The sequence below is a fragment of the Dunckerocampus dactyliophorus genome, chromosome 11, assembly GCF_027744805.1.
Source record: "Dunckerocampus dactyliophorus isolate RoL2022-P2 chromosome 11, RoL_Ddac_1.1, whole genome shotgun sequence".
In the NCBI taxonomy this organism is placed as follows: Eukaryota; Metazoa; Chordata; class Actinopteri; order Syngnathiformes; family Syngnathidae; genus Dunckerocampus; species Dunckerocampus dactyliophorus.
The window spans coordinates 27,105,430-27,129,262 of record NC_072829.1 but is presented as its reverse complement, the minus strand read 5'-3'; the positions used below and the strand labels follow the sequence as shown (position 1 = coordinate 27,129,262).

The 23,833-nt window shown below is 40.9% G+C and overlaps 1 protein-coding gene across 31 annotated transcripts in view; it reads right to left on the bottom strand.

The window, feature by feature from the left end:
* Window positions 1-23,833, bottom strand: part of LOC129189671 (protocadherin alpha-C2-like) — a 174,846-nt gene that overhangs the window by 50,772 nt on the left and 100,241 nt on the right. For 2 of the 31 annotated variants that reach the window (XM_054791592.1, XM_054791593.1), the window contains exon 1: window positions 20,050-23,827. The exons of 21 other annotated variants lie outside the window; for them this stretch is intronic. In XM_054791592.1, the coding sequence (XP_054647567.1) occupies window positions 20,050-22,659 (2,610 nt within the window). In that variant the 5' untranslated portion in view covers window positions 22,660-23,827. Of the gene's footprint in view, window positions 1-5; window positions 2,516-3,598; window positions 6,405-7,126; window positions 10,356-10,395; window positions 14,986-15,017; window positions 20,014-20,049; window positions 23,828-23,833 lie in introns of those variants that run through there. 8 more of the 31 variants (XM_054791631.1, XM_054791598.1, XM_054791600.1 and 5 more) reach the window with 8 other exon arrangements.

The window sequence follows — 23,833 nt, the reverse complement described above, 5'->3', positions numbered from 1 at the left end:
CTTACCTTCTCAGCGTTAGGTAAAGTCTGAGTCCTGGTAAAGGTGTCTCCTCCGTTAATACTGATCAGTTCAGCGTCTACTGGTGGAAAGGGTGCGGGGAAAACCATTACGTCACTCTTGAGTGTGTCTGAGCTGAAACACACGTCGTACTGCTGAGTAGCTTTGGAGTAAGACCAGCTCCCGTCAGGATGGGTAGTGATCATCGGGGCGCTGTACCCACCAAAAGAGCCATCTGTATGTTTGTGGCACCTGGCGACTATTAAAGTGATGAGGCTGAGCAGAAAGATGAGTGACACGGCCACAATGGCGATGAGCAGGTACAAGTGTAAATCAGAGAAGGTCTCCTCCTTTATGGGCACATGTCTGAACGGAGTGTGGATGTCAGCTGTGCTTTCAAGCACCACCACATCAATAGACATAGTAGCTGACAGGGAGGCTTCTCCATTATCACAAACCGATACCACCAAGGGGTGACTTTTCAAGTCATTGTCACTCATTCGTCTCTTGGTACGAATCTCTCCGGTGCTGGTTCCGATCCGGAAGAGGTTGTTGTTGCCTTTGGGCTCAGACAGGTGATAGGAGAGCAGTGCATTGTATCCAGAGTCTGCGTCTACAGCCCTGATCTTTGCCACAAAGTATCCTGCTTCAGCAGAATAGGGGATGTTCTCACTGTTAACAGAGCTGTGCTCAGAATAGGGCGCCAGAATGGTGGGACTGTTGTCATTCTCATCCAAGACAAAAACATTGACAGTCACGTTGCCGCTGAGTGGAGGAACACCAGAGTCTGTGGCCTGAACTTTAAACTGGAATGTCTTTAACTTCTCATAGTCAAAAGACTGCAAACTGACTAAATCTCCACTCTCTGAGTTGATGTTTATCATTGTAGTTAGTGGCATGGAGTCAGTGCTACTTTGTGCAAAGGAGTAACTTACTTGCCCATTTTGATCAATGTCATCATCAACTGCAGTCACTCTATGAATTACTGCTCCTGGTGGACTATTTTCTTTGATGTAAACATTAATGAAGGGCTCTGAGAAGTGAGGTGGGTTGTCATTAACATCTGATATGTGCACATGAATAACACTGGTGCTGGACAGAGGTGGACTTCCTTCATCAGTTGCAGTGATGCTGATATTATACATAGATACACTCTCTCTGTCAAGAGGACCATCAACAACTAAAGAATATGAATTCTTATAATTTGACTCAAGTTTAAAAGGCACATGGTTGTTAATTTTACTGTGCACCAGACCATTTTTACCTCCATCTTTGTCCAACACAGAGACAATTGCAATGGCAGTGCCAATTGTTGCATCTTCTTTCACTGTGTTTAACAATGATGTAACTGAAATTTCAGGGGCATTGTCATTGACATCTAAAACTTCTATTAATAATTTGGTGTGTGAGGTTAAGGGAGGAGAACCTCCATCTCTGGCTTGTACTCTCAGCTCAAATGCATTTTTTTCTTCAAAATCAATATTTTTCTTGTTTGTTACGGTTCCAGTTTTTTCATCAATTGAGAACATATTTGTTTGTTTTTCTCTTCCTCCTGCACTGAAATAATACAAGACTTGCCCATGTTGTCCTGCATCTAAATCAGTAGCATTTAATGTTATTATTGAAGTGCCAATCTTAATATTCTCATATATTCTAGTTTTGTATAAACTTTGACTGAATACAGGAGCATTGTCGTTACTGTCTAGCACATGGACAACAATAGTCATAGTGCCTGATTTAGCTGGTGTTCCTCCATCAATAGCAGTCAATGTGAGTTTAATAACGGGCTGTCTTTCTCTGTCTAAAAGCCTCTGAAGAAGTAATTCTGGCGTCGCACTTTCTCCTTTATGTGCCTCAAGGGAAAAATGTTCATTTTGACTGAGCTTGTATGCATTCACTGTATTTTTACCAACGTCTGCATCATTAGCTGGATGCAGGGGAAATTTAGTTCCCGTTGCTGTGTTCTCACTAACGTTCAGAATCTGAAACTGGCTAGAAAATGATGGATAATTGTCATTTACATCTACAATTATAATTTCAATGCGATACAGTTTTAACGGGTTATTAATCACAGCCTCTACACTGAGTGAACATTTGGCTTGGTCTCCACACAGTTCCTCTCGATCTATTCTCTCATTAACGTAGAGAACACCAGTCTTTAGGTTTACCTCCAAATATTTCCTTTTGGCTCCTGCAACGATCTGAAACGTACGAGACTCCAAATCCTGGACATTTAGGCTCAAATCCTTAGCAACATTCCCTACAACGGTGCCCACATTCACCTCCTCCGCCACGGAGTAAGAGAGCTGGCCGCATACCACTTCCCAGTAAAACTCCAACAGCACGAAGAGCAAAAACATCCGCACAGAGCTCCATCTTCCCGCAGCATGCATCATTCCATACATCCACGTAAGGCATAAAGACGGCCCAATACAGTCCGAAAATAGATATCCAAAATAGAGGAAACAAATCTGTCAGCAGACAATGCAGTCAAATAAATGCTCGTCTTGATATTCTCGCTCACCGTCTAATCTCTTTGTTTCACTCGGAGGGGACACAACGTCCTCCTCTCTGGGAGGAGTCCCGACCACCCGGATAACGTTTTAACGGTGTCCTGGTCTATATTGCCCTCTAGTGGACGTATTAAATAACTACACTCAACAGAAACACTGCAATCGTAAACTAGAGGCACTTTCTTGTGCCGCATTAACTTTTCCACTGATAGAACCACTCTACAAAGGTAACAGTAAACGCGTTTTATGCTTTTCACTTTAGAATTAATTGAAAATTAAGACAATAATCTTTTTCTTGAAATAGGATTAAAACACATGGGACAAATCAAACATTTGCAAATCGGTTTTTTACAACATACAGTACGTGCTATGATGATCATATAATCCGCATAGTATTTTCTTCTAAATACAACAGCACATTAAAATCAGGTAGGCCTACACTAAGTATAAATTAACACTGTCCTATCAATTTATAACTATAGAAAATTATAAACATTAAATTACATTTGTATGTATTGCAATACGTAACAAATATGAGATTTGGCCTCTGCAACAACACTCTTTACAGTTATATGTAAACAACACACTGTCAACACCTAGGATAGCGATGTATGCTAGAACCACCACCGCGAGTTCACAACTCAAAAGTCCATCACATTTCAATAGCAGAATCATTAATGATTTTACTCTGTTTTACGAAGAGGTCGCAGTTGTGGCAAACAACTAATACCATCCATCAATTTTCTATGCCGCTTATCCTCACTAGGGTATGCTGGAGCCTATCACAGCTAACACACCAAATACCATAGTGTTTGAAATTGCTACATGATGTAATTATATCATTTATCAAATATACGTGAAACGAAGCACAGTCTCATAGCCTTCCTTCACAGTGTTACAGGTAAAATCTGATTCATGATATAAGTGCCTGCTCCATTATTACAAACGAATACTGACTTCAAGAAATTTATTTTGTGAAGAGTGACATAATTGCAGACACGTTATTTCCCCGCAACTAATAAAGTGAAGCCTATATCTACAGACGTGAATGAAAACTGTAGTGAACACAAGGTAGAATTTGGACTCACCTTTTCAGTGTTAGGTAAAGTCTGAGTCCTGGTAAAGGTGTCTCCTCCATTAATACTGATCAGTTCAGCGTCTACAGGCGGAAAAGGCCCGGGAAAAACCACGACATCACTCTTGAGTGTGTCAGAGCTGAAACACACGTCGTACTGCTGAGTAGCTTTGGAGTAAGACCAGCTCCCGTCAGGATGGGTGGTGATCATCGGGGCGCCGTACCTGCCGAAAGTGCCGTCTGTCTGTCTGTGGCATCTGACGACTATTAAAGTGATGAGGCTGAGCAGAAAGATGAGTGACACGGCCACAATGGCGATGAGCAGGTACAAGTGTAAATCAGAGAAGCTCTCCTCCTTTATGGGCACATGTCTGAACGGAGTGTGGATGTCAGCTGTGCTTTCAAGCACCACCACATCAATAGACACAGTAGCTGACAGGGAAGCTTCTCCATTATCACAAACCAACACCACCAAGGGGTGACTTTTCAGGTCATTGTCACTCATTCTCCTCTTGGTACGAATCTCTCCGGTGCTGGTTCCTATCCTGAAGAGGTTGTTGTTGCCTCTGGGCTCAGACAGGTGATAGGAGAGCAGTGCATTGTATCCAGAGTCTGCGTCTACAGCCCTGATCTTTGCCACAAAGTATCCTGCTTCAGCAGAATAGGGGATGTTCTCACTGTTAACGGAGCTGTGTTCAGAATAGGGAGCCAGAATGGTGGGACTGTTGTCATTCTCATCCAGGATAAAAACGTTGACAGTCACGTTGCTGCTGAGTGGAGGAACACCAGAGTCTGTGGCCTGAACTTTAAACTGGAACGTCTTTAACTTCTCATAGTCAAAAGACTGCAAACTGACTAAATCTCCACTCTCTGAGTTGATGTTTATCATTGTAGTTAGTGGCATGGAGTCAGTGCTACTTTGTACAAAGGAGTAACTTACTTGCCCATTTTGATCAATGTCATCATCAACTGCAGTCATTCTATGAATTACTGCTCCTGGTGGACTATTTTCTTTGATGTAAACATTAATGAGGGGCTCTGAGAAGTGAGGTGGGTTGTCATTAACATCTGATATGTGCACATGAATAACACTGGTGCTGGACAGAGGTGGACTTCCTTCATCAGTTGCAGTGATGCTGATATTATACATAGATACACTCTCTCTGTCAAGAGGACCATCAACAACTAAAGTATATGAATTCTTATAATTTGACTCAAGTTTAAAAGGCACATGGTTGTTAATTTTACTGTGCACCAGACCATTTTTACCTCCATCTTTGTCCAACACAGAGACAATTGCAATGGCAGTGCCAATTGTTGCATCTTCTTTCACTGTGTTTAACAATGATGTAACTGAAATTTTAGGGGCATTGTCATTGACATCTAAAACTTCTATTAATAATTTGGTGTGAGAGGTTAAGGGAGAAGAACCTCCATCACTAGCTTGTACTCTCAGCTCAAATGCATTTGTTTCTTCAAAGTCAAGTTGTTTCTTGTTTGTTACTGTTCCAGTTTTTTCATCAATAGAAAACATGTTTGTTTGTTTCTCTCTTCCTCCTGCATTAAAAGAATAGAACACTTTCCCATTTTGTCCTGCATCTAAATCAGTAGCATTTAGTGTTATTATTGACGTGCCAATCTCAATGTTTTCATATATTCTAGCTTTGTATAACCTTTCACTGAATACAGGAGCATTATCATTGATGTCTAGCACATTGACAACAATAGTCATCGTGCCAGATTTAGCTGGTGTTCCTCCATCGATAGCAGTCAAAGTGAGTGTGATAATGGGCTGTTTTTCTCGGTCTAAAAGCCTCTGAAGCACTAATTCTGGTGTTTCTCCTTTATGTGCGTCAAGAGAAAAATGTTCATTTTGGCTGAGCTTGTATGAATTTACTGTATTTTTACCAACATCTCTATCATGAGCTGGGTGTAGGATAAATTTTGCTCCTGATGTTGTGGTCTCACTGATATTTAACACTTGAACATGGCTGGAGAATAATGGATAATTGTCATTTACATCTAATATTGTAATTTCAATGTGGTACAGTTTTAATGGATTATTAATCACAGCCTCTATACTGAGTGAACATTTGGCTTGGTCTCCACACAGTTCTTCTCGATCTATTCTCTCATTCACATAGAGGACACCAGTCTTGACATTTACCTCCAAATATTTCCTCTCGTCTCCCGCAACGACCTGAAACATGCGAGATTCCAAATCCTGGACATTTAGGCTCAAATCTTTAGCAACGTTGCCCACAACGGTCCCCAAATTCACCTCCTCCGCCACGGAGTAAGAGAGCTGGCCGCACGCCGCTTCCCGGTAACACTCCAGCAGCACGAGGAGCACAAACATGCACACAGAGCTCCATCTTTCCGCAGCATGCATCATTCCATACATCCACGTAAGGCAAAAAGACAGGAGGGCCCAATACCGTCCGAAAAGAGACATTCAAAAAAGAAGAAACAAAAATGTCAGAAGACAGTGTAGTCCGAACAGGCTTGTCGTGATCTCCTCTCTCACCGTCAAATCTCTTTGTTTCACTCGGAGGGGAACGACGTCCTCCTCTCTGGGTGGAGTCCCGACCAACCGAATAACGGTTTTACAGTGCCACGGTCTATATTGCTCTCTAGTGGACACTTGACTTAACTACACACAGCATTTTCCCGACAATCCACTGATACAACCACTCCACATGGAAAAACTAAGATTTTATGTTTGTCACTTGGGGATTAATTGCAAATTAAGACTATATTTGTTCCCCTTAAATCGAAGGCAAACATGATGACAAAAAAGTCTAACATTTACTAGTTGTAATTACACACAACACAATCCACACAATCCTTTGCTGTGAATAGGACAGCACATTAAAATCAGGCATCTGAATGACGTTGTGTAAAACGCTTAGACTGTGTCTATGATGCTTTTCTACAAGTCTGTTGTTTTCCCATGAAAGAACATGAGCTTTTTTCCAATGAAAAAACAACACAAGATCAGCGTCATAGATACATATAAATACACAGCATAGTCAATAATAACCACCGCTGTGAGGTCGTAACCCAAAATTTCCCAACATTTCAAAAGCAGAATTAACTGATTTTATTCTGTTTCTAATCACTAAGTGGGACATGACATGAGTACTGCAGCACAAACAGCATGAGCTTGCAAAAGTTAAGTTTGGTAAACAACATACATATGCAAAATACATTTGGTGAAGCATATCTCTATTAACTACTAAACTATTAATAGGTCACAACAAAGACAAAAAACAACATAACTTTGTGTTTCACAATTGTTAAACTCATCTATCAAAGCACAGCCTGTGTAGCAAACCTTCTCAGTGCTAAAGGTCAAGTCTGAGTGTTAGTAAAAGTGTATCGTCCATTTTTACCAACAAATTCTGTCTTGAAAAAATGTATTTTGTAAATCAACATATAAATAGTGACACCATTGCAGCCAAGTTCCCCTCAGACTATTCGAGTGAAGTACATGACGTGTGAATGAAAACTGCAAACAGAGGCTACATATTGGACTCACCTTCTCGGTGTTAGGCAAAGTCTGAGTCCTGGTAAAGGTGTCTGCTCCATTAATACTGATCAGTTCAGCATCTACAGGCGGAAAGGGCCCGGGGAAAACCACTACATCACTCTTGAGTGTGTCTGAGCTGAAACACACGTCGTACTGCTGAGTAGCTTTGGAGTAAGACCAGCTCCCATCAGGATGGGTGGTGATCATTGGAGCGCCGTACCTGCCGAAAGTGCCGTCTGTCTGTCTGTGGCATCTGACGGCTATTAAAGTGATGAGGCTGAGCAGAAAGATGAGTGACACGGCCACAATGGCGATGAGCAGGTACAAGTGTAAATCAGAGAAGGTCTCCTCCTTTATGGGCACATGTCTGAACGGAGTGTGGATGTCAGCTGTGCTTTCTAGCACCACCACATCAATAGACACAGTAGCTGACAGGGAAGCTTCTCCATGATCACAAACCAACACCACCAAGGGGTGACTTTTCAGGTCATTGTCACTCATTCTCCTCTTGGTACGAATCTCCCCGGTGCTGGTTCCGATCCTGAAGAGGTTGTTGTTGCCTTTGGGCTCAGACAGGTGATAGGAGAGCAGTGCATTGTATCCAGAGTCTGCGTCTACAGCCCTGATCTTTGCCACAAAGTATCCTGCTTCAGCAGAATAGGGGATGTTCTCACTGTTAACGGAGCTGTGCTCAGAATAGGGTGCCAGAATGGTGGGGCTGTTGTCATTCTCATCCAAGATAAAAACGTTGACAGTCACGTTGCTGCTGAGTGGAGGAACACCAGAGTCTGTGGCCTGAACTTTAAACTGGAACGTCTTTAACTTCTCATAGTCAAAAGACTGCAAACTGACTAAATCTCCACTCTCTGAGTTGATGTTTATCATTGTAGTTAGTGGCATGGAGTCAGTGCTACTTTGTACAAAGGAGTATCTCACTTGCGCATTTTGATCAATGTCATCATCAACTGCAGTCATTCTATGAATTATTGCTCCTGGTGGACTATTTTCTTTGATGTAAACATTAATGAGGGGCTCTGAGAAGAGAGGCATGTTATCATTAACATCAGAAACATGAACATAAACTACACTGGTGCTGGACAGAGGTGGACTTCCTTCATCACTTGCTACAAGAGTGACATTGTATTGGGTATTTGTCTCTCTATCAAGCGGACCGTTTACTGTTAATGAATAATAGTTCTTATAATTTGTGTCTAATTTAAATGGAGTTTCATTTGTAATGACAACTTTTACAATACCATTTTTTCCTCCATCCTTATCCAGCACAGAGACTAGAGCAACAGCAGTGCCGACCTCAGCATCCTCCTTGACTGTGTTTAGCAGTGACGTCACGCTAATCACAGGAGCATTGTCATTCATGTCCTCCACCTGCACAAGCACTTTACAGTGAGTCGACATTGGAGGCTGGCCTTTGTCACTGGCTTGCGCATGAATCTCAAAGGCCGAATTTTCTTCATAATCAATATTTCCTTTTACAAATATTGCACCCGTTTTAGCATCAATTTCAAACAAATCTAAAACAAGATCCTGCCCTTTTTTTCTTAGAGAGTATTGTATCTCACTGTTCAACCCGTCGTCTCCGTCTGTTGCATTCAGAGTGATCACAGTGGAGCCTTTGGGTGCGTTTTCAGCTATTTTAACTTTGTATAAAGCTTTACTGAAAACAGGGGGATTGTCGTTGCTATCCAATACATTAATAATAATTTGCGATGTTCCTGACTTGAGTGGGTTTCCTCCGTCTAGAGCAGTCAGTGTGAGCGTTATAATGGAGTCATGCTCGCGGTCTAAAGCTTTCTGCAGCACCAACTCCGCAGACACGCTGTCTCCCCCTTTGTGGATGTCTAAAGAGAAATACTCATTTGTGCTGAGCTTGTATGTATTAACACCATTCTTTCCAACATCCAAATCAGTTGCCTCAATCAAGCCAAATTTAAGCCCAGGTAAAATGCTTTCTGCGATGTCAAGTAACTGCAAATCCTCTGAGAAAACGGGCGCGTTGTCATTAATATCTATTACATTTACCTCCAAACGATAAAGATTTAAAGGGTTGTTGATCACAGCCTCCACATTCACGATACATTTTGGAGCCTTCGCACACAGATCCTCCCTGTCTATTCTTTCACGGACAAAAAGAACCCCGGTTTTTAGATTTATGTCAAAATATTTTGTCTCAGAATTGCTGACAGCCTGAAACAGGCGAGATTCTAAAGTCTTGACGTCAAGGTTGAGATCCCTGGCAATATTTCCCACAGAAGTGCCTGGTTTTACCTCCTCTGAGATTGAATAGGAAAGCTGTCCACCAACCGCTTCACAAAAACATTTCAGCAGCAAGGCCACCAAATGTATCCGGTAATGCGTCGTTGTACTTGTCAAATGCATCATCCTGTATCATCCAGTCAAGTCATTAATCCAACCCAAACGATCCCATTAAAAAAAAAAATCTTGTACCAAATTTATAAAATACAAATGTTCGTCTTTTCTCCAGCTAGACGTACATGTTTCTTCCTTCTCGTCGTGCGTCTCTTTGTCACAAAGCCCAGATAGACATAATCAGCCGGTTTTCCTTGGGAGGAGTCCTGTATCTCTGAATCGCCGAACGCCACTAAAAGATGTCACGGTCTATATTGCCTCCATGTGGCGATTTTATGAAACAGCATGCAGTGCCATGAAAATTACTTTATATACTGTAGCTTGAAAAACAGAGCAAACAATTTCAACTCTTAATTGCCACATTCTAAACACCAATCCATAATTCTTTCCCAATATTATGTAGTTTCCTATGCAAATAAAACGTCCATTCTCATACAAAGGAAACCTTAAATTCAACAATTCCTCTTAAAACATTACAACAATGTGAGGGAACTGAAGTTTTTTAAGATGAAGAAAGATGTGAAACTAAGTTTGTTATTTACAACTAAATGAGCTCAGTTTCTGGAGGCCGATATATTTTTGTGCTTGATGCTAATCACAAATGCAATGAAATTCACCTGCAACCCCAGTCAGGACAAACAGTATAGAAAATGGATGGATGGATGGGTGGATGGGAATGGAATTCATCATCAACAAACACAGGCTTTGATCAAAGGCACACAATATACTGCTGCTGTCATTAAATACTGTGACCTACTTCAGCACCAAAGACAGTGATAGCCCATGCGATCAATGGCAAACAATGCAGAAAACTTGTATCTTTTAACAAGTTCATCACTTGCAACATACACCAAAAGCATACAAACAGTGTGCATTCATTTTATCCTTACCTTCTCAGCATTAGGTAAAGTTTGAGTCCTGGTAAAGGTGTCTGCTCCATTAATACTGATCAGTTCAGCATCTACAGGTGGAAAGGGCCCAGGGAAAACCACTACATCACTCTTGAGTGTGTCTGAGCTGAAACACACGTCATACTGCTGAGTAGCTTTGGAGTAAGACCAGCTCCCGTCAGGATGGGTGGTGATCATCGGGGCACCGTACCTGCCAAAAGTGCCGTCTGTCTGTCTGTGACATCTGACGGCTATTAGAGTGATGAGGCTGAGCAGAAAGATGAGTGACACGGCCACAATGGCGATGAGCAGGTACAAGTGTAAATCAGAGAAGGTCTCCTCCTTTATGGGCACATGTCTGAACGGAGTGTGGATGTCAGCTGTGCTTTCTAGCACCACCACATCAATAGACACAGTAGCTGACAGGGAAGCTTCTCCATGATCACAAACCAACACCACCAAGGGGTGACTTTTCAGGTCATTGTCACTCATTCTCCTCTTGGTGCGAATCTCCCCGGTGCTGGTTCCGATCCGGAAGAGGTTGTTGTTGCCTTTGGGCTCAGACAGGTGATAGGAGAGCAGTGCATTGTATCCAGAGTCTGCGTCTACAGCCCTGATCTTTGCCACAAAGTATCCTGCCTCAGCAGAATAGGGGATGCTCTCACTGTTAACGGAGCTGTGCTCAGAATAGGGCGCCAGAATGGTGGGACTGTTGTCATTCTCATCCAGGATAAAAACGTTGACAGTCACGTTGCTGCTGAGTGGAGGAACACCAGAGTCTGTGGCCTGAACTTTAAACTGGAACGTCTTTAACTTCTCATAGTCAAAAGACTGCAAACTGACTAAATCTCCACTCTCTGAGTTGATGTTTATCATTGTCGTTAGTGGCATGGAGTCAGTGCTACTTTGTGCAAAGGAGTATCTCACTTGCCCATTTTGATCCATGTCATCATCAACTGCAGTCATTCTATGAATTACTGCTCCTGGTGGACTATTTTCTTTGATGTAAACATTAATGAGGGGCTCTGAGAAGTGAGGTGGGTTGTCATTAACATCTGATATGTGCACATGAATAACACTGGTGCTGGACAGAGGTGGACTTCCTTCATCAGTTGCAGTGATGCTGATATTGTACATAGATACACTCTCTCTGTCAAGAGGACCATTAACAACTAAGGAATAATAATTTTTGTAATTTGACTCAAGATTAAAAGGCACATAGTTGTTAATTTTACTGTGTACCAGACCATTTTTACCACCATCTTTGTCTAAGACAGAAACAAGAGCAACAGCGGTACCAACTGCTGCATCTTCTTTCACTGTGTTTAACAATGATGTAACTGAAATTTCAGGGGCATTGTCATTGACATCTAAAATCTCTATTAATAATTTTGTATGTGAAATCATTGGGAAAGCTGCGCCATCACTGGCTTGTACTCTTATTTCAAAGGCATTTTTGTCCTCAAAATTTAAATTCTTAATATTTGTAACAGTTCCACTTGTTTTGTCAATTGCAAACAAATCATTTTGTTTGCTCCGATCCACTTCACTGAAAGAATAGAACACCTGTCCATTTTGTCCTGCATCTAAATCAGTAGCATTTATTGTTATTATTGATGTGCCAATCTTAATGTTCTCATATATTTGAGCTTTGTATAGACTTTGGCTAAATACAGGAGCATTATCATTGATGTCCAGTACATTAACAACAATAGTCATAGTGCCTGATTTAGCTGGTGTTCCTCCATCAATGGCAGTCAACGTGAGTGTGATCGCTGGCTGTTTTTCTCTGTCTAAAAGCCTCTGAAGCACTAATTCTGGCGTCGCACTTCCATCTTTTTGTGTTTCAAGCATAAAATGTTCATTTTGACTGAGCTTGTAAGAATTTACGGTATTTTTACCAACATCGGCGTCGTGAGCTGCATGTAGAGGAAATTTAGCTCCAGCTGCTGTGTTCTCTGTGATATTTAACACTTGTAATTTGCTCATGAATAATGGATAATTGTCATTTATGTCTACTATTATAATTTCAATGCGGTACAATTTTAACGGATTTTTCATCACAGCCTCTACACTGAGTGAACATTTGGCTTGGTCCCCACACAGTTCCTCTCGATCTATTCTCTCATTCACATAGAGGATGCCAGTCTTGTGGTTTACCTCCAAATATTTACTCTTGCCTCCCGCAACGATCTGAAACATGCGGGACTCCAAATCCTGGACATTTAGGCTCAAATCCTTAGCAACATTGCCCACAACAGTCCCCACATTCACCTCCTCCGCCACGGAGTAAGAGAGCTGGCCGCACGCCGCTTCCCAGTAACACTGCAACAGCACTGAGAGCACAAACATCCGCGCAGAGCTCCATCTTTCCGCAGCATGCATCATTCCATACATCCACGTAAGGCATAAAGAAAGGAGGGCCCACGACCGTCCGAAAATAGATTTCCAAAATAAAAGAAATATATGTCAGTAGGCAGTGCAGTCCAAAAATGCTCGTCCTGATCTCCTCTCTCACCGTCTAATCTCTTTGTTTCACTCGGATGAGAACGGCGTCCTCCTCTCTGGGAGGAGTCCCGACCACCCGCATAAAGTTTTAACGGTGTCCTGGTCTATATCTCCCTCTAGTGGACGCACTAAATAACTACACAACACCATCACCTCAATAGGCTACTTTGTAATAAGCTACTTGCTGGCACCATATGGTCTTTATTTCCTTTTCCAGTGATAGACCCCACTCCACTGGGAACAGTAAGTTCATTGTGCTCATTGCCTTTGTCACTTAAGCTTGAAGTGACAATTAAGATAATATTTTTAATATTTTTTCCATAATATAAGCCAAATGCTGCAGGTAAACAAAAATCAAATACTGTATAAACATTATGTACTGTGTTTTTAGAACAAAGTAAGCGCACATTTACTCCCACACACCACATTCCACACCGTTTTCCTCTAAATATAACAACACATTAATGTCAGACATGTCAAGTATCTCCATGTGTTGAAGGAACCGATGGTGTCTGTAATGACTTTATTTGAATCTGCTTTTGTCTTCCATGCACGAACACTTTGATGAAACCACATGATCAGCACCAGGATAGTGACAAGCACAATCATAACCCCCACTGTGAGGTCATGACTCAAAAGTCTCCAACATTTCAATAGCAGAATTATCGATACTTTTATTCTGTTTTTAATCACTACCTGAGACATGAGTACTAAAGCACAAGCAGTTTCCGCTTGCAAACAGTAATGTATTCACTTCCACACCTTTGTATTTGTAACCAGAAATAGTCTTCTTATCTTCTCAGTGTTGGGTAAGCAACATACTTGTACAACACAGAGTTAGAGAACCACCTAGCTCTTTGACATTATCTGAGGAAACATTAAAATCATAAGTATGAGAGGCTGATATGATTAAAAATACTGAACTACCAAGAGGTCACAGTTGTAACAAACAGAAAGACCAGCCTAGCTTATTGTTTCATATTTGTTGAACTAATCACCATACTGTATGTAGCCCATGTAATTATATAATCTATCAAATCCTCCAGACATTCTCAAACTGGGGTCTGGGAAACTGATCTGCGAAACACAAGTTAGGGTTCTGCAGATTTTTTCTTTTTTTGCAATAAATGAAGTTATGGCGTATCGTGAAAAAGTGTATCACTGTGAATAGGAACCGCTGAGCCAATAACCCTTCCTGACATTAGGGTTAGTGAATTTAAAACTCTGACATTACTGTGATGCACCAGGTCAATCGGCTAATTCCCTCCGAATAATATTTCAATTTATCCACTTCATCAAGGGATGCGGCGGACAAACTGGTTGGAAATATGATGGCAGTTTTATGGAGTTTGGTTTCATTGAGAACAATAATGGAAGGCCAATGTGTCACGTGTCTTCAGGTGCTTGCAAATGAATCCATAACACCAACACTTCATTAACTCTGTTGCAATGTTCAGTTGTACACCTGCAGTTCTAGTAAAAGGCAGTAAGTAATGATAATGTTGTCATAATTATGTTAAAGTTGAATTAATTAACTATGCTTCAAACTGGTTATAAAACAAAATGGGTTTATTTGAAATGTTTCAGTCTTGTTACTGTACATTTTTTGTAAGCTTAAAGACTTATTCCTTCAAAACTAGAATTTGTTTCAGTTCATTTCTGTAAAGCATTGTGGCTGAAATGTTTAAAATGTGAATTATTCTTATGCCATCATAAAAATATGGATATACAGTATTTTTTAAATTGACATGATGATTACAAGGGGGCTCATGTAGAATTTCCTCTGCTGTAAGGAGTCCATGGACCGTGGTCCCAAAAAGTTTGAGAACCACTGACATTTTCTACTGGTGAGGAAAAGCCTGTATAGAGTGTACAGACTATCTTCCCTTCACTATGCTAAACCTGACTCTTGGTATAGGTGGCTCCTTTATTATTACTAACTAGTACTGTATTGAACAAATGTATTTGTAAATCTGCATACATATAGGGACATCACAGTTCTCACTGCAGACAAGCTGTTTCCCCTCAAAACTATTCAAGTGAAAAACACAAGCATATATCGGTGATATGGTAATAAAAGCCATAGTCAAAAGGAGGATGTATATTTGACTCACCTTATCAGTGTTAGGTAAAGTCTGAGTCCTGGTAAAGGTGTCTCCTCCATTAATACTGATCAGTTCAGCATCGACAGGTGGAAAGGGCCCGGGGAAAACCACTACATCACTCTTGAGTGTGTCTGAGCTGAAACACACGTCATACTGCTGAGTCGCTTTGGAGTAAGACCAGCTCCCGTCAGGATGGGTGGTGATCATCGGGGCGCTGTACTTGCCGAAAGTGCCGTCTGCCTGTCTGTGGCATCTGACGGCTACTAAAGTGATGAGGCTGAGCAGAAAGATGAGTGACACGGCCACAATGGCGATGAGCAGGTACAAGTGTAAATCAGAGAAGGTCTCCTCCTTTATGGGGACATGTCCGAACGGAGTGTGGATGTCAGCTGTGCTTTCAAGCACCACCACATCAATAGACACAGTAGCTGACAGGGAAGCTTCTCCATGATCACAAACCAACACCACCAAGGGGTGACTTTTCAGGTCATTGTCACTCATTCTCCTCTTGGTACGAATCTCCCCGGTGCTGGTTCCGATCCGGAAGAGGTTGTTGTTGCCTTTGGGCTCAGACAGGTGATAGGAGAGCAGTGCATTGTATCCAGAGTCTGCATCGACAGCCCTGATCTTTGCCACAAAGTATCCTGCTTCAGCAGAATAGGGGATGCTCTCACTGTTAACAGAGCTGTGTTCAGAATAGGGCGCCAGAATGGTGGGACTGTTGTCATTTTCATCCAGGATAAAAACATTGACAGTCACGTTGCTACTGAGTGGAGGAACACCAGAGTCTGTGGCCTGAACTTTAAACTGGACCGTCTTTAACTTCTCATAGTCAAAAGACTGCAAACTGACTAAATCTCCACTCTCTGAGTTGATGTTTATCATTGTAGTTAGTGGCATGGAGTCAGTGCTACTTTGTACAAAGGAGTATCTCACTTGGGCATTTTGATCAATGTCATCATCAACTGCAGTCACTCTATGAATTACTGCTCCTGGTGGACTATTTTCTTTGATGTAAACATTAATGAGGGGCTCTGAGAAGTGAGGTGGGTTGTCATTAACATCTGATATGTGCACATGAATAACACTGGTGCTGGACAGAGGTGGACTTCCTTCATCAGTTGCAGTGATGCTGATATTATACATAGATACACTCTCTCTGTCAAGAGGACCATCAACAACTAATGAATATGAATTCTTGTAATTGGAATTAAGTCTAAAAGGAACATTGTTGTTAATTTTACTGTGCACCAGACCATTTTTGCCGCCATCTTTGTCCAACACAGAGACAATTGCAATGGCAGTGCCAATTGTTGCATCTTCTTTCACTGTGTTTAACAATGATGTAACTGAAATTTCAGGGGCATTGTCATTGACATCTAAAACTTCTAATAATAATTTGGTGTGTGAGGTTAAGGGATTAGAGCCTCCATCACTAGCTTGTACTCTCAGCTCATATGCATTAGTTTCTTCAAAGTCAATAATTTGTTTGTTTGTTACTGTTCCAGTTTTGTCATCAATAGAGAACATATTTATTTGTTTCCCTCGTCCTCCGCGAGTGAAAGAATAGAACACTTGCCCGTTTTGTCCTGCATCTAAATCAGTTGCATTTAATGTTATTATTGACGTGCCAATGTTAATATTCTCATATATTCTAGCTTTGTATAGACTTTGGCTAAATACAGGAGCATTATCATTAATGTCCAGGACATTGACAACAATTGTCATAGTGCCTGATTTAGCTGGTGTTCCTCCATCAATAGCAGTCAATGTGAGTGTGATGACGGGCTGTTTTTCTCGATCTAAAAGCCTCTGAAGCACTAATTCTGGTGTTGCAACTTCTCCTTTATGTGCATCAAGAATAAAATGTTCATTTGGACTGAGCTTGTATGAATTTACAGCATTTTTACCAACGTCTGCGTCGTGAGCTGCATTCAGAGGAAATTTAGCTCCTGCTGCTGTTGTGGTCTCACTAATATTCAACACCTGAACATGGCTAGAGAATAATGGATAATTGTCATTTACATCTAATATTATAATTTCAACGCGGTACAGTTTTAATGGATTATTAATCACGGCCTCTACACTGAGTGAACATTTGGCTTGGTCTCCACACAGTTCCTCTCGATCTATTCTCTCATTCACATAGAGGACACCAGTCTTTAAGTTTACCTCCAAATATTTCCTCTTACTTCCTGCAACCATCTGAAACAAGCGGGACTCCAAATCCTGGACGTTAAGACCCAAATCCTTAGCAACGTTGCCCACAACGGTCCCCACATTCACCTCCTCCGCCACGGAGTAAGAGAGCTGGCCGCACACCGCTTCCCAGTAACACTCCAGCAGCACGATGAACACAAACATCAGCACAGAGCTCCATCTTCCCGCAGCATGCATCATTCCATACATCCACAAAAAGCTTAGAGGAAGGAGGATCCAACACCGTCCGAAAATAGATATCCAGAATTGAAGAAACAAATATGTCAGCAGACAATGCAGTCAGAAATTGCTGGTCGTGATCTTCTCGCTCACCGTCTAATCTCTTTGTTTCACTCGGATGAGAACGACGTCCTCTCTGGGAGGCGTCCGGACCACCCCAATTACATGTTTGCAGTGTTATGGTCTATATTGCCCTCTAGTGGACTCTTGACAGAACACGACATTAAAGTACATAATGTTTGCACAATATGGTATTTATTTGCACTTCCACCGATAGAGCCGCACTGCGGAGGTAATAGTATGTGTGTGTACCGATTATGTTTATCACTTAAGCTTTAATAAAGAATTAAAAGTGTTTGTCAGATTAATGTATAAAATAGAAGCCAAATATTGTAGAGGGAAAATACATGGAAAATATAGGCTTCTGTACAAATTTGTTTTTTTCTGACAAAGGAAGTAGGCTGAGCTACTTTCTCCCATGCGGTATAATTCACACAGTTTTATTCTCAATAGCAAAACATTAAAATTAGGTATCTTAAGTATCACATTGTGTAAAACGCATGGCCAATGATTTTCTATGACAGTACTATTTTCTTCTGCAATGTAAAATGCACTTTTTTAGCAAAATAAAAGCAAGACGTGATCAGCACCATGGACAGCGAGACAAACAAACGCGTCATTATCAACATTTCGAGTTATTTTATTGCGCTTTTAGTCACTACTTGGAACATACATACGACAGCGTGAGCAGGCTGAGCTTGCAAACAGCAATGTATATTTTATTAAAAAATCATTTTATTATTGCAAAAATGTATCGTCTTCTTGCCGTCTCAGTATAGGCTATGCACAAAAATGCAGTTTCTAAACCACCTCGGTTTTTACCATTGTTTAAAAGGCAACATTACAAGAATATATTAGTTTGTTGCTAAACAATATGACGTCTCATCTACAAAGCTTGCGCACAAAACAGGGCACCTTTGTAGCTGGCGTACTCACTTTTTGTAGACATAGAAAAAAACATGGGCGACGCACATATTAAGCGCATGGTGAAGTGAAGTAAAATGTTACAAACATCATTGCATGAAAACATCACGTCGTCATTGACTTAAACGACATTTGTGGAAAGTGTTGCTATTTTCCATGACACTGACGGATATCATTTGTCATGCTAATGTATATTGTGTGTGCTCGTCTACATATGGTGACTGCAAATAGATTGAAAGTCGTGGTAGCAGTCCTAAAGTATCATCAAAACTATTAAGCACAAGCGTAGTATCCGGAGTAAAAGATAAATTAAAAACACAACGCAGCACTTGAATATTTCACAATTTTATTTTATAATTAATAGAGAATATTATGTTTTCGATTAATACCCTTTATAACAAACATGATGTTGTCAATTAATTATATAGAGTTGAAGTTTACAAGACACAGAGCTATGTACTCAGTGCTCCGTTGCTCGCTTTTCTTTGGGCAATTTATTTTAAAAAGACAGTCTTTCGTTGCATATGACAAGTATGTCATCAATAGCAACATGTATTTGTCTGACCACGGCCTTGATTTGTGTGGTTAGAGTCAGGACCGTGTGCGTAAATTTACTCTTATTAATTTCCTTTCCCACAAATGATAGGGGTTTGTTTCGTTGTGCCTTGAACGAATACAGAGCATTAGTTCCTCGTGAAATAAATATAATAGAACTAATATTTTTATGGTGTTCATGTCATCATAACGTTACATATTTTTGAAATATCCGTCTGGAATTACAGCAATTAATTTACGACGTAACATATTTAGCTAAACTTATATTAATCTAAAATGCAGCATCCATTTTGGGGGAAAAAATATAGAAACATGCTCACTAAAAATGGAAAAGGTGTGCCTTGAAATTGGACCACTTCTTTCGCTCCGCCCTCCTCCATTCACACAGATGACAGCGGACGTCTGTCACTCGGTCTTTGTTTTATTCGTTATGCCACGACTGTGTCCTCCAAATATTCTACTTTTCCAGTATTTCCACCTCCATTTCCGTTAAAGTTCGCTTCATCAACCTCAACGTCTTCATACCAGCTGCGATTCAGACTGACAGCCGCCATCTTAACAATGCAATCAAGGCTCTTTAAATATGGACGCTACATTCGCGAGTCACTTTCCGTTGACCTTCTAGAGTGAAGTGGAGGCGTGGAAAGGGCGTGACTTGAGGAGGAGTTGCTTAGGCACACTTCTACTCTTAAGTGGACTCTATCAACCACAGTTTGCTTAAATGTGTGGCTAGGTCTACGCCACTTCTTGTTACTGAATATTTTTGTCCGTTTACGCACATTTTGGTTTTCTGGCGTAAGGACACTTTTACTCAGAATTCCACGCACATTTTTAAATAAATGAGACCCCTGGTTAGGGTGTCTCCTCCATTGATACGATCTAATTCTGTGTTGAAAAAAATATTTTGTAAATCTTATATAAAATAATAATCTTATATAATCTTATATAGATAGTGAAATTTTGCAGACACGTTATTTCCACTCAAACTATTCCAATGAAACACACAAGCATGGGACATGAAAATTAAAAGCTGTAGTGAACAAAAGGTGTATATTGGACTCACCTTATCGGTGTTAGGTAAAGTCTGAGTCCTGGTAAAGGTGTCTCCTCCATTAATACTGATCAGTTCAGCATCTACAGGTGGAAAGGGCGCGGGAAAAACCACTACGTCACTCTTGAGTGTGTCTGAGCTGAAACACACATCATACTGCTGAGTAGCTTTGGAGTAAGACCAGCTCCCGTCAGGATGGGTGGTGATCATTGGGGCGCCGTACCTGCCGAAAGTGCCGTCTGTCTGTCTGTGGCATTTGACAGCTATTAAAGTGATGAGGCTGAGCAGAAAGATGAGTGACACGGCCACAATGGCGATGAGCAGGTACAAGTTTAAATCAGAGAAGGTCTCCTCCTTTATGGGCACATGTCTGAACGGAGTGTGGATGTCAGCTGTGCTTTCAAGCACCACCACATCAATAGACACAGTAGCTGACAGGGAAGCTTCTCCATGATCACAAACCAACACCACCAAGGGGTGACTTTTCAGGTCATTGTCACTCATTCTCCTCTTGGTGCGAATCTCTCCGGTGCTGGTTCCGATCCTGAAGAGGTTGTTGTTGCCTTTGGGGTCAGACAGGTGATAGGAGAGCAGTGCATTGTATCCAGAGTCTGCGTCTACAGCCCTGATCTTTGCCACAAAGTATCCTGCTTCAGCAGAATAGGGGATGTTCTCACTGTTAACAGAGCTGTGTTCAGAATAGGGTGCCAGAATGGTGGGACTGTTGTCATTCTCATCCAGGATAAAAACGTTGACAGTCACGTTGCTGCTGAGTGGAGGAACACCAGAGTCTGTGGCCTGAACTTTAAACTGGAACGTCTTTAACTTCTCATAGTCAAAAGACTGCAAACTGACTAAATCTCCACTCTCTGAGTTGATGTTTATCATTGTAGTTAGTGGTATGGAGTCAGTGTTACTTTGTACGAAGGAGTATCTTGCTTTCCCATTTTGATCAATGTCATCATCAACTGCAGTCACTCTATGAATTACTGCTCCTGGTGGACTATTTTCTTTGATGTAAACATTAATGAGGGGCTCTGAGAAGTGAGGTGGGTTATCATTAACATCTGATATGTGCACATGAATAACACTGGTGCTGGACAGAGGTGGACTTCCTTCATCAGTTGCAGTGATGCTGATATTATACATAGATACACTCTCTCTGTCAAGAGGACCATCAACAACTAAAGAATAAGAATTCTTATAATTTGACTCAAGTTTAAAAGGCACATGGTTGTTAATTTTACTGTGCACCAGACCATTTTTACCTCCATCTTTGTCCAACACAGAGACAATTGCAATGGCAGTGCCAATTGTTACATCTTCTTTCACTGTGTTTAACAATGATGTAACTGAAATTTCAGGGGCATTGTCATTGACATCTAAAACTTCTATTAATAATTTGGTGTGAGAGGTTAAGGGAGAAGAACCTCCATCACTAGCTTGTACTCTCAGCTCAAATGCATTCGTTTCTTCAAAGTCAAGACTTTTTTTGGTTGTTACTGTTCCAGTTTTGTCATCAATAAAGAACATATTTGTTTGTTTGCCTCTCCCCCCTGCACTAAAAGAATAGAAGACCTGTCCATTTTGTCCTGAATCTAAATCAGTAGCATTTATTGTGATAATTGACGTGCCAATCTGAATATTTTCATATATTGTAGCTTTGTATAAACTTTGACTGAATACAGGAGCATTGTCGTTACTGTCTAACACATTGACAACAATAGTCATAGTGCCTGATTTAGCTGGTGTTCCTCCATCAATAGCAGTCAATGTGAGAGTGATGACGGGCTGTTTTTCTCGATCTAAAATCCTCTGAAGCACTAATTCTGGTGTCGCACTTTCTCCTTTATGTGGCTCAAGAGAAAAATGCTCATTTGGACTGAGCTTGTATGAATTGACTGTATTTTTACCAACGTCTGCATCATGAGCTGCATGCAGCGGAAATTTAGCTCCAGCTGCTGTGTTCTCACTAATATTTAACACGAGAAGGTGGATAGGAAACGACGGATAATTGTCATTAACATCTACTATGAAAATTTCAATGCGGTACAGTTTTAATGGATTATTAATCACGGCCTCTACACTGAGTGAACATGTGGCTTGGTCTCCACACAGATCTTCCCGATCTATTCTCTCATTAACGTAGAGGACACCAGTCTTTAGGTTTACCTCGAAATACTTCCTCTTGCTTCCCACAAGGATTTGAAACATGCGAGACTCCAAATCCTGAACATGTATGCTCAAATCCTTAGCGACATTGCCCACAACGGTACCCACGTTCACCTCCTCTGCCACGGAGTAAGAGAGCTGGCCCCACACTGATTCGCAGCAACACTCCAACAGCACGGAGAGCACAAATATCCGCACGAAGCTCCATCTTCCCGCAGCATCCATCATTCCATACATCCACGTAAGGCATAAAGAAAGGAGGGCCCGCTCTTCTCCGAAAATAGATATCCAAAATAGAAGAAAAAATATGTCAGCAGACAGTACAGTAAACAAATGCTCGTCGTGATCTCCTCTCGCGTCGTCTAATCTCTTTGTTTCATTCGGATGGAAACGATGTCCTCCTCTCTGGGAGGAGTCCCGACCAACCGCATAAAGATTCAGCAGTGTCATGGTCTATATCTCCCTCTAGTGGACGCATTAAATCACTAGACTCAACACCAACATGACTTTGACCTACAGAAAGCTTGCCCAATATGGTCTATTTCATTTTCCACTGATAAAGTCAAACTCAAAGGTAACTATATGTGTGTGTGCACATTATGTTGCTCACTTGAGCATTAAATAAGAATTATGATTGTAGATTGTTTTTATTTAGCTCTTAAACAGAAGTCAAATACGGTTGAGGAAAATAAATCTGATAGGTGCAAATGGGGTTTTAACAACAAAGGAAGTACACCATGTACTCCCTCATGGCGAAACCCACACCATTTTATTCTTAATAGAACAACAACAACAAAATCCATTCATCCATTTTCTATTCCGCCTCTCCTCATTAGGGTTGCAGGCAACAACAAAATCAGGCATCTGAAATATCACATTGTTAAAATGCCTCTACTGCGTCCAATGTATTTCTATTAATCTCCTTCAATGCAAAAGCAGTCTTTTTAACAGTATGAATACAATACATGATCAGAACTATGGATAGGGACACACAATGATCGGCAGCACTGTCCTCAACAATTCAATAAGCAGAATTATTATTATTGTATTCTGTATTTATACTTGGGACATGAGCACTACAACAAAAGCAGTCTGAGTTTGCAACCATTAATGTATATTTAACTGAAAATCAAATGTATACAACAGCATGAGTCTTTTTTCTGTCCCAGAATTTGGTGCATTCTTTGAGCTTTCACGTACAAAATAATGTAAGTAACCCACACACGTTTTTTACTTGTTTTTTGAGGCAACATTACAACCATGAGTTTTATCAGCTGTGTTGACGGAAACCAAGAAACTACTGAGATGTTACAGATGGAGGGAACACAAACACCAACACAACTTATTGTCTACATTTGTTGCAGTAGCTGCCACATGTGTAGTTATATCATATTTCACATATTCTAGTGGTGAGACAAAGCACCTTTTTAGTGTTAGGTAAAGTCTGAGGCCTGGTAAAGGTGTCTCTTTCGTTATTATTAACTCATTCTGCCTTGAAGAAATTTTTGTAAATCTTCATATAGTGAAATAATTATATGTTGTTTACTGTCAAACTATTCATGTTAAACACAGAAGCATGGAATATGAGAATGAAAGCCATAGTAAGGCTTTATATTGGACTCAC